General features: G+C 50.1%; 1 protein-coding gene across 2 annotated transcripts; it reads right to left on the reverse strand.

The window, feature by feature from the left end:
- Positions 1-2,297: 2,297 nt before the first annotated feature.
- On the reverse strand, positions 2,298-9,553 carry RBP4 (retinol binding protein 4). 2 transcript variants are annotated; one of them, XM_047762102.1, is made up of 6 exons: positions 8,974-9,553; positions 8,661-8,789; positions 8,429-8,565; positions 8,157-8,263; positions 4,055-4,267; positions 2,298-2,606 (listed from the first exon to the last, which is right to left on the reverse strand). In XM_047762102.1, the coding sequence occupies exons 2-6, from the start codon at positions 8,769-8,771 to the stop codon at positions 2,569-2,571; spliced, it is 606 nt and encodes a 201-aa protein (XP_047618058.1). In that variant the 5' UTR covers positions 8,772-8,789; positions 8,974-9,553; the 3' UTR covers positions 2,298-2,568. The 2 variants fall into 2 exon arrangements, with proteins under 2 accessions (XP_047618058.1, XP_047618059.1); XM_047762103.1 differs by having other exon boundaries at positions 9,173-9,309.
- Between the last annotated feature and the right edge of the window lie 1,862 nt (positions 9,554-11,415).

An 11,415-nucleotide genomic window follows, 5' to 3' on the forward strand; every position in this document is an offset into this window, starting at 1 on the left:
ATGATTTCTTAATGGACAGGTTGCAAAATATGAGAAGAAGAGAGGATTCAGGGGTGACTCCTGACAGTGGTTGGATGGTAGGGCAGGCAACAAAAATGGGGAAAGACTAGGAGAATGGGAATGGAAGAGCCATGGGTTTTATTTGGGGTATAAAAATTTGAAACCCCAGTGAGATCTAAACAGAGTGTAGGTGGTTGGATGCAGGGATGTCGGGCCTGAGGAATCAATATTGGGAGTCATCAGACAGTGTTTGCAGATCTACAGTTTTATGAAATATTCTTGGGAAGAGATAGAGAAAAAAACAGAGCCAGAGGGAATCCAGAGACACGCCAGCACTGGGAGGTGGGCCAAGGCTGGAATGCATAGTAGCTCAGGGCCTGGCACATAGTGGGTGCTCAACCAGGCTTTGATGCCAAGTAAATCAGAGCCAGTAGTTGCCATTGCTCATGGAGTTTCTTGAGCCACTTGTTTCTGAAGTCAGATTTATCACAAGCTTGAGAATAAGAGGACAGAGACCTTTTGTTCATCTTGTTAATAAATCTGGTAAACCAGACCTGCTTTTTGAAGCGATGTGTGGCTATCTTATGGGTCTCTGGGGTGACACCTGCAGCTGAAGAGCCCAGCTCTGAGGGTTCTTGTTCTGTGTGAATGACAGGCAGAGCTTTCCTGTCCATGGTCCCCTGCCTCCTCCCTCTTTGGTGGGAGAACGAAGCACATTGACTTGGGGCACCCAGGAGCCTCCATGGCCCCTTGATATGCCAGCACCCAGGCAAAGTGCTCTGCACACAGAGAGGTGCCCTTCCCCGCCTCCCAGCACATCTCGTAAATATCAGCCTGGCATGGCCAGTGTTTACCCAGCTCCTGAGTGCTCTGACTGAACCCTTGCTGCAGCCCAGCAGGCAAACAATGTTCCCGTATTTCACAAGAGAGTCGGGCTCAGAGAAACCATACGACCCACCCCAAATCACGCAGTGAATTATATCTGAGCTGGATTTTGACCTAAAACCAAGTTCTGGTATACCAAATCCTTAATGCCTTTTCAAGATGAGAAACTGAGGCTGCTAGGAGCTTACGGGAAACTGCAGTGCGTGGCTTCGCGTGCAGTTATGTGTTAGTGTTCACAAGTGCTGCTAATGCTGTGGAATACTAGTGTTCTGCCCCCTGTCGCCCTTTCCTGCACCCTCCAGGTAGGGGGTGCCATGATCTTCCCACACACCTGGCTTCCAGGATCCCATCTCCAAACTCCCCCAGAGAAGCCTCCTCCCCCATAGCATCTTGCCCACACCTGAGATAAGAAGTGAAACAGGTGCTGGAGACATTAAGGGCTGCGAGACCCATGCTCCTTGGCCCCTCAGACCAGCTGAGGTGAGCCCGCCGTCCCGGCCACGGCACAGGCCTGAGGCTGACTAGGGTCTGGGCTGGCTCACGCTCACCTCCTCTTTTGGCCTCAGTGGTTAAAGCCTTCCTGGGTTAATCAGGGAAATCCCTTTTTTAGGAAGTTGAAAGAAGCCACAGTCATTAATAATGGCGATTAGGCAGTAGAACAGACTAAAGGTCAAAAAGTGTGGGGAGAGAAGAACCCCTTCTGGGATATGAAAGTGCACCTACTCGGCCACCTGCAAGACTTCTCACTTTTTATTTTTTATTTTATTTTTTTGGTCTTTTTGGGGCTGCACCCATGGCATAGGGAAGTTCCCAGGCTAGAGGTCCGATCAGAGCTACAGTTGCCGGCCTACACCACAGCCACAGCAACATGAGATCCGAGCTGCGTCTGTGACCTACACCACAGCTCATGGCAACACCAGATCCTTAACCCCGTGAGCGAGGTCAGGGATCAAACCCGCAACCTCATGGTTCCTAGTGGGGTTTGTTTCTGCTGCGCCATGACGGGAACTCCAGGACTTCTCACTTTTTAAATAAATTATAATATTTTTAAAATTCAGTGAATTTTATTATATTTATAGGTGTACAACCATCATCACAACCTAATTTTAGAGAATTTCCATCCCAAACCCTGTCTCTCCCTCCTGCCGGAACCTGTCCCTTTTGGTAACCATAAGTTTTTCAAAGTCTGTGAGTCTGTTTCTGTTCTGCAAATAACTTCATTCATATCCCTTTTTAAGATTCCACAGATAAGTGATAGCATATGATGTTTGTCTCTCACTGTCAAACACTTTTTTATGTTTTAAACTCATTTTTTAAAAGTTTTATTGACGTATAGTTGATTTACAATGTTGTGATAAGGACTTTTCTCTCTGACACAGATGCGAACACAAATGAAAACTCAAATCATAGGAAACGGGTAACTATACATATTTTAATAAATCAAAGTCTGGAATCCTAAGCCTCAAATGATTCCTTAGAAAACTCCAGGGAAGACATACATTTGAGTGCAAACAGATTCACTCATCCCCACATATATTTTTATATGTACTGAAGGTTTTGTTTCTGGAAAGGAGGGGAGGGGTGGGGGAAGGAGAGAGGGACAAACTAAACTCCTAGGAGTTTAGTTGAGGGCTGAAGGGGTTAATGGAAGTTTCCTAATGAAACGTGACACCCTCCATGTTGCTACAAAATGTTTCTTTCCGATTTGCCATCACAGTAACCTGAAATACAGAAAACAAAGCTATTAACAACAAAAAGAGGAACCGAGTATTAAATGTCGATAGTGAATATCAGGATGGCCTTAGGGCTCAGCTTTGATCAAACTTCTCGTAAGGTTATAGCTAGATGTGGCGATCATTCATAAATGTCCTCAAGCCTTTCTGAACTTCTGAATTTCTCTGGGGGCAATGCAGTGGGACCAAGAGCATTAGACCTGTTGCATGATAGAGTGTTCTTTTTATTTGTCTTAAATTTGCCTCACTGCATTTCAAAGGGATGAGGGTACATCCTGTTTCAGGAAGCAGGGGCTAGGTCAGTCTGACCTCAGCTACTCTGTTAGCAGTTTTATGGACTGTTCACCATGTCCTGTGTCATATGTCAGCGGGCGGTGCCACAAGGGCCTTCAGTCACAAAACAACCTTGGTTTGCAAACAACTCAACTATCTCTTGAAGATCTTGAGCAACCTTCATAATCTTTCTTAGCCTCTGTTTTCCCATCTATAGAATGTGGATAATGAGAATACCCATAAGGTGTCTCCAGGATTGAGATAATGCAGGTAAAGGGCTGGATGTGGAGCCTGCCTGCCTGGGGTGAAATCCTTTACCTGGTCCTACATTCAGGCTGCCCCCCACCCCCACCCCGTGAAGCATCTAAATCATATTTATTTATGTGTTTGGTCTGGGTTCATATCTGTTCAGTGTAGTGTGGGTCAGCTGGTTAGGAGACCTTCAGAGAAGTTTAGGTCTGTTCTCTTTTTTTCCCTACAATTTAGCATTGCCCCATTTGGATTTTGAAACTTTGTTTCCCATGGGAGTGAGTGTCAGTTCAAAATAAAATGTGCACTTTCCTCCAGAATGTTTTTGGTGTTTAAATCAAGATCAGACAAGGGTGATATCTATAAAAAGATCCAATAGTTGTTCTGGGAGATCTCAAAGAACGTAAATGAGGAAAACCAGCTAGTCAATATAATGGTTATGCAGTTCCATAGTAGAAAAGGTGCATTTGTTGAAATCACTCTTTTGAACTTGTTATGGTGATGTCTGCCTTTAAGTTTTTGTACAAATGGCCACATTTGATGCTCAGCTGTTTACTGGGGCCACTTAATCCCCAAACAATATTAATTCAGTCAAACTGGGTTTGGGGGCAGTGCAGTTAGGAGCAAAATCATGTGACCACAGACTCGGCCTGGGTAACAGAGGGTGTCCCCTGCAGTTTTACTTGCTTGAAAGTGCCAGGGTTTTGGAAAAAGGCTTTTGCCCATTCCTCTTGCATCGGCCCTATGATAAGGCCTCTGAAAGACCTAGTCCAGATGGACAAAGACTTCAGCTAGGAGGGGGCTCCAAAGACTCCCTGTTTTCTCTTGCGTGCAGGTGGAATGCATCTCAGAATGCAGACCCAGGGACCCCCTCAGGGAGGACAGCGAGTGCCCTGCTCCCGCCCACCACTCACCATTGTGAGCGATCAGCCGGTACTGTCTGGCCAGGCACAGCTCCTCCTGCCTCTGCCTCACGATTTTCTGCACTTCTGGGGAGAAGCCGTGGGGGTCTCGGGCAAACACGAAGGAGTAGCTGTCGGCGCAGGTGCCATCAAGGTTCTGGAGGCGGCAGGAGTACTGCACAGCGTAGGTGTCATAGTCCGTGTCGATGATCCAGTGGTCATCGTCTGCAAGCCAGAAAGCCAAAGGCGACTGCGTCTCCCTCAGCCTCTCGGATGTCAAGGAGACTCACCGCCAGGCCCCAGAAAACAGCCACTTCCCACAACTGGTTTCAGGAGTTAGGAAGCAGGAGACCACAGGGAATTCTGATAGCTCTGATGACATTGAGAAAATGGGAAAGGATTTTGTCTTTCACAGAAAAAAGTCCTGAGGTTGGGGTGCGGTGGGGTGTGGGCGTACGACCTCATTCACATCAATGATTCTTTCTCTCCCTGACAATAAGTGAGATGGTATCTTTCCAAGGAACAACTGAGAATGTGGGCCCATGAGAACCACAGAATAGACCTTTCTACTGCTGTCTTCTCCGTCTTCTGACAATACACACTTGTGTCCTTGGGGCTGAAACTGGTGGCCACCGAACTACGTTATCCCCGCCCTCAGGATGAGCCTCTTCTGCATGGACCTGTATCACTCCTTCCCATCCTCGCACCCTGCCCTCCTGCCTCTCAGGCTACTGGATGATCTGGGTCACGGCTTTCCTGGCTCCATCCTAATTCCAGCTTCGTAACCCGACTCACTTCTCCAGGCTGGCACAAGAGGGTAGGTTCTGCCTTGGGGGTGAGAGGTCCCCACCCAGCCTCCCACGTCAGATGTTCTCTTAGAGCTTGTCCCCTTCAGAGCTCCCCTGACAGAAGCAGAGCTGCACCCGTGAAGACTTTAGCTTATATTTCTTCCTAAGACTGGGATGTAAGCCAGGAGGATGAAGAGTAAGTGTAAACAAAGGTGGTAATAACGTCAACAAAGGCAGGATGGGAAACAACAGTAATAAGAATGTATGTGAGAGGTTTGCCCGGGAGAAACAACAGCGCTCGGGTTTATCCAAATACCTGCATTTGGTAAAACGTGTCAAGTTTCTACTTAACATTCTTGTTGACATAGAACCATGACCAGGACTTTCTGAGCCCTTAACTCTGTGTCAGTCACGGTGTAGACATCCTCCACAGAGCTAGAAAGAATGTTTTCTCAATTATTCCTCACACGGACTTGAAAGCAGGCTATGTCATCCCCACTTTACAGATGAGGAAACGGAGGCCCAGAGAAATTAATAATTCACCCAGGATCACCAAGAGCAGCAGAGAACTGAGATGCCCTCTGATTCTGGAGTCCCCACGCCTGGCCTCTATACCACACCGTCTCCAGGCAATAAGTAAACGGCGGGGGTGGGGGGTGGGGTGGGCAGAGGACAAGAAACCAAAGCCTCTGTGTCTCCTTTTCACATCTAGGTCATGAAGCAAGGGATGATCTCTGCTCTGGGTCATGTACAGAGCGGGAGGAATGCAGAGGAACCCAGATCCCTGAGCTTTAAGGGTGTAAGGAAGATCGCTAATGCTCTCTTAGGTCACCTCTGGGTGTGCCCCTTGGCTCTGAGACCCACAAGAATGCCCACCTAGGAGGCACTCAAACCCATGCCCCGCAGGAGAGCTGCACAGGGGTGGGGGGTGAGCCCCCTCTTCAGCTCACGGCAGGCCTGCCAGAAGGAAAACTGAGCCAGCTACCCCTGAACCTCCTAGGGTTTCCCAAGGGGAGGATGTCAGAGGCTGGGGTTAGGGGCACAGGTGCAGGGGGCGCCTAGATGTTTGACAGCAGTGGCCACACTGTTGGTCAGCAGATAGTCAGGAACGGATGCTTGGGGCTGCCTGCTGGTAAGTCCTCCTGAACACCGGCTCCCCTCACAGGCTCCCAAGCATCTGGGCAAAGCCTTCTTCCTCTTTGAATGAAGTCATTTCTTCCCTGCTTATGAGGCTCACTGTGTCAGTCACAGCCCACCCCTCAGACACTCCTTTGAAATGTGAGCCCCAATTCATGATCAGAGCAGCCACAAGCCCAGAATTGGGTTTAATTTTTTTTCCCCAGAATTGTTGCGAGAATGTGAATGCTGCCATAGGAAGTAACCTTCACTGCTGGTTTTAGGAAAACTGACTACCCTTCTTGACTTTAAAAGAAAATCTGCGTTGGTTTGGTTTCTCTCCAGGTTCTTATTGGCTAAATAGTTCAAAGAAGAAGAATTTAAATCATTAGCAATCTTTACCAGCGTCTCCCTCCTAAGACAAGAGATGAACCCTCTCGGGGCTGCTGGGAAGAACAAGCTTGGTCCTCCCAGCATGTGGGGTGGGTCTCCCTGGAGAGCCAGACACCCCAAACCTGTTTAGACAGTGGCTACCTGCACGCAGAGGAGCTAGGGAGAGAGCGTGATCAAGGCAGTGGCCATATGGCTCCCATTCTCCTCTACCCTCCCAGGGCATGGGCTTACACTATAGCTGTGTCTGCACTGTACACACCTAGGTGGGTTTAGAGGTTTTGAGTGCCAGTCCAAAAACCAAAGAAAACCCTTGGTAGAGGGAGCTGCCTCTAGGGACCCGGACATCCTGAAGATATGTTCCTCTCTGCAGTGGGCCTGGGATGTGTCCCTTCAGCTCCCTATACCTGTGTCCTCCAATCCTTTAAACCAACAGAACCAGGTGAGAGGCTCCCTGTGGTTCTCAGGTCTAACAGTCCAGCTGAGCCAGATGGTGGGCAGGGTGCTATTTTTAACTCATTGCCCCCAGAATTCAGGCAAAGGCAAAGTGAGTGGAGTAAGCCAAGCAACTCTGGATTGAATGACCTAAAACAGTGGTTCTCAAGCTTTACTGTGAGAAGGAGCACACTCAAAATGCAGACTGAGGCCTCACCCCAAAAGTTCCTGTTTCAATAAGTCTGGGTTGGAGCCGGCAAATCTCATTTTTAACAAGAACCCCAGCTGGTCTGAATGTAGACAGTCTAGGGACCTTGTCTTGGAGAAACTACAGTAGACAGTCAGGCCTGTGTTGTTATATCAGCCAGACAAGGATGCCTTTAGCTGAGCGATAGACTTTATCTGGAAGATGGACAAAGGAGAGTCTTTGTCTGGTCTTTTTGGGAGGGCCCCAAACAATGATGGTCATGGCTAATGTCTGTTGAGTGCTTATTAAGGATTTTCATGTATCACCTCCCAACAGGCTATGAAAGTCTTGAGCACTATCTTCTTGTGGCCTCAGTTTATTCATCTGTATATTGAGCCCCCTTCACAGGCTTAACTCTCCATTCTCTAAGATTCCATGATATGCCCCTCCCTCCCTGCCCCCCGCCCCCAGCTGCATTATTCTCTAGGTACCAAGAAGACTCCAGGTTTGAAACTTAGTAGAAATGGGGGAGAAATAGAGCACGTACACGTGTACGTTCTCAAACATCTACATCAGGTCAGATTTTAGGGTGCTCTTTTGAGAATCCTCAACACCCTGCCCCCCATACAATTTGGGGGGCTTGGGAGAAAGAGAAGAGGTCCCTGTCATCCAGACATAGAATCTCAGTATTGGCAGGTAGGGCACCTGGGAGTGAGCCAAGCCTGTGCACAAATGCTCAGTGTCCTTGGACGAGCAGGCTATGAGCCTCTGCTGGAGCCCCTAGTAGTCAAGCTGTTTCAGGGATTCAGACCAAACAAATGGAGGAAATACAAAATCGGGTTGAACAGTAATGTGAGTTAGGACTTGAGATGGGAGGTCTAAGCATGGAAAAGGCTGCACGCCCTGACAGAGCTGCTGCGCGGGTAAATGGCAGGAGGAGGTCACGTGACAAGCCCAAAGGTCCTTTTGCGCTTGGGCCAGGTTTTTGAGCTGGGGGGTGGGGGTAGGGTGATGAAGGGGCTGATCTATTCTCAACTTCACCACCCCCCCCCCCGACCCCGCCAGCCTCAAGCCATGCTGAGGGTTCTAGCCACTTACAGAGCATCCTTCAGAAGGGTGTCGCTGGAGAAGAAACCCAGCGATTTGGCGAGGTGTGCCTCCCATCCCCCAAGACAGTCCCAATGAGCTGACTACTCACTTCCTTTCTGGAGGAAGGATGCTACGCCCCAGTACTTCATCTTGAACTTGGCAGGGTCCTCGGTGTCTGTAAAGGTGCCCACCATGTCTGCGCACACGTCCCAGTTACTGCAAAAGCCAGTGGATCCTGAGCCAGGCCAAGCAAAGGGTGTCTTCCCTCCATCCCACCCGCGGTTCTCCTTTCTCTCCCCAGTCAGAGTTGGGCGCTCAGCCCGGGGGACCCTGCAGCACAAAGAGCACAGTCCCTCTCCCCTCCCCCCAGATGCCACTGACTTTAAAAGACGGACTCGACCCTTCGCCGTGGCGCTCATGTGGCCATTCTCGTCCACGGAGAATTCGGCGACGATGTTGTCCTGCAGAAAGAGCCCCTCGGGGTCCTTCTTGGCCATGGCGTACCAGGTGCCGGAGAACTGGGGAAGAGAGGAGACCAGGTTTTGATGTCCCGGAGCGCCCGGCTTGCAGCCGGGAAAGGGGAATGCTGGGGATCCGGGACGCCGATACCTACACGAGCCTTGTCGAAGTTCTCTTTCACTCGGAAGCTGCTCACTCGGCAGTCGCGCTCCGCCTGGGCGCTGCCCAGCGCCGCCAGTAGCACGAGCGCCCAAACCCATTCCATCTTTCTCCGGAGTCCGCCCTGGGGAAACCGCTCGCGGTGAGCGCCTGGCGGCCGGACCACCTGGCCCGCCACTGCCAGTCCCCAGACCCATTTCCGCCCGCACCAACTCCCCATCCTGCGGGCTGCAGGTCCCCTACCCTGCCCGGCCCGGTACCCCGATCCCGCTCATCCCGGCCCCGCATCCCGCCAGGCCACTGCTCACCGTCGGGAGCTGCGCGCAAGCGTGGCCGCGGGTCCAGGCGCGCGTGGAGCAAGGGAAGCGAGCGCGCCGCGGGGGCCGCCCGGCCTCTTTATAGCTCCGGGGGGAGGGGGTCGCGCTTTCGTAACGGCGCGGGGTGAAAGACCGAGGGGGAGGCGCCGGGGCCCGCGGGCCAGCACTTGCATAACGCGCCCTGACTCACCGCCGCCTGGGCGCTGGGAGGGTCCCTTTGGGCGAGAGCCTCACCTCCAGCGCCGCCCGGGGCTTGTGGAGCTGCCGCGCGGGGTGGCCTCGCCTGAGCCCAACTCTCCGGCGGCGGCGAGCGGCGGGAACCAGCCCTGGCCTAGTTACCCGGCACCGGTGCCAGCGGCCGCCAGCTGCGGCCTGGGGTGGCCTTGAGGCCCAGTTGCTCTGGCTGGAGGCTCAGGTCGGTCTGGCGGGAAGACCGTGGCCTCCCAGAGCGAAGGGAACCTGCGCTGCTGCCCTGTGCGTTAGTGCTGCCCGGGTCCCGGCCGTGCCAAATTGGCCCCTCGGCCCTCTGAGAGCTGGTTGTGCAGGGGGTTGGGACTATTTCGGCCAAGTAGTTTTTCATTTTATAAAGACTGTCTTTTACTCTCTTTCAGGGGAGTTGTGGTGCCCTCTGGATCAATATTTGTTCTTTAGTTTCAACATCTTTAGAAGCATTAAAACCCTCCCTGTTAAATATTCTCCAGAAACGCAAACGTGGTCAGGACAGGAAATATTTTAGCAACCTCGGTGGTCGCTTACTTACCCCGTGGCACTTCGCTCAAACCGCTTTGAAACACACCTACCAATTGTTAATCCTGCAATTTTATTTCAAAGCCAGAGTGGAATTATGTTTTGTTTTCAAAACAGCTAAGGTGAATTGGCTGCGGAGTGGACAAGAGGGGGAGGTGAACAAACTTCTATAACGTCAATGGTCAATTAAGTCCAAATGCTGTGACTTGGTCTGTGATTTTATCCAGTCATGGCACAATTCACTGACCATGGTTTTCTCTCTCCATTCGGAGTTAAAAGAGTTCCTCTAATCTGATCACAGCATTCAGCTTTGGACTGAATGAGCATTAGGGATATAGCAGTGATAGAATCTTTTTGTGAGATTCCTTCCGTACAATATCGCTGTGCCTCCATGGCCCAAACTGAAAAAGATGGAGATGAATTTGGTCCCTTTTGCTGCCACCAGACCTGAAGTGAGCGAGGGTGGAGGTAGAGAAGGGTGACTGCCAAATGGAGAAATAAGGAGTTGATGGTCTTGGGGTTGCTTCTGAGCCTCTGGAACAAAAACACCTGTGGCTTCTGTCACTGTCCTGTAAGTCTTTGGCCATCTCTCAGCCTGGGCCTGGTTCTCTGCTTCATTTTCCACCTTCCTCTCACCCAGTTCTCCATTTGTGTACCAGTGATGATGCAATTAACTCCTTACTACCCCCTCTTTCCTGCTGGGAAAGCCCTGTTTTTGGCCTGCCTGCTAACTAGGAGATCTTCAGGTGAGGTCAGTTTTATCCCAGGGTGTATAATCCCAAATGGCTCAAACAAGGTCTTCTCCAGCCGCCCCTACAGGGACCCTGGGTGTGGCCACACACATGGTAGGTAGCATCTATGTAGAAAGGACTTCAGGGTGCCTCTCTATCTCCTTTCCAATGCGTGGTTCCCCTCTTGGACATTCCAAAGTAGAGTTCTTCCAACTTCTTCTCCCATGCCTCCTGGGCTGGGGATTGAATCTGAGCCAGAGCTTCGACCTAACACCACAGCTGCAGCAAGGCTGGATCCTTCATTCACTGCACTGGGCGGGGTATCAAACCAGCACCTCCACAGATACGCACTACCACAGCAAGAACTCATCCATTATGGTTTATTACAGAATATTGACTACAGTTCCCCATGCTATACCAAACAAATTTTTTCAATAATATTTTCTTCAGTGGTTACAAAGCCATCAATCAGTTTCATTAATTTAGTTGAAAATAACATGCTTCCCAGGTACTGAATTACCTCCGAGATACCTGGTCATACCCATCAATTACATGCAGGCAAAGACTCTCTGAAAGCAAATGTGTAAGGTGAGAGGGCCCTTTGAAATTGGCTGCTAGGATGTGCCTAACATCCCTGCCCTTAGGAGGTGTCTTCTGGTGATGAATAGTGGCAGGAACAGAGAATTTGGCTAGGGTAGGGCTAAGAGTGTGTCCAGTATAATGATCCAAAATGCCCTTGGTTAATCTAGCATATTGTTGTTAGTTTCTTGTTAGTGCCTCAATCTCATGTGCATATTTTTTTGGCTGTTACATAAGCCTTATTTCCTGCAAAAACAGCTAACTGCAGTGGAAAATTTTAGCAATAATGCAATTAAATATTACATGTGTCCATGAATATAATATACTACTGAAAAATATAAACTTGTTAAGGCTGAAAGATTAAGGAAGTCAAACT

The sequence above is a fragment of the Phacochoerus africanus genome, chromosome 15 (assembly GCF_016906955.1).
Source record: "Phacochoerus africanus isolate WHEZ1 chromosome 15, ROS_Pafr_v1, whole genome shotgun sequence".
NCBI lineage: Eukaryota > Metazoa > Chordata > Mammalia > Artiodactyla > Suidae > Phacochoerus > Phacochoerus africanus.

What these genes read in the sequence shown, in the direction of transcription:
- RBP4 (XM_047762102.1), bottom strand. Translation starts at nt 8,771, where the DNA reads ATGGAATGGGTTTGGGCGCTCGTGCTACTGGCGGCGCTGGGCAGCGCC. An exon ending in AGAACTTCGACAAGGCTCGT is followed by an intron (nt 8,566 to 8,660) that starts GTAGGTATCGGC and finishes TCTCTTCCCCAG; the next exon opens with TTCTCCGGCACCTGGTACGC. An exon ending in ATCCTTCCTCCAGAAAGGAA is followed by an intron (nt 4,268 to 8,156) that starts GTGAGTAGTCAG and finishes TCTGGCTTGCAG; the next exon opens with ACGATGACCACTGGATCATC.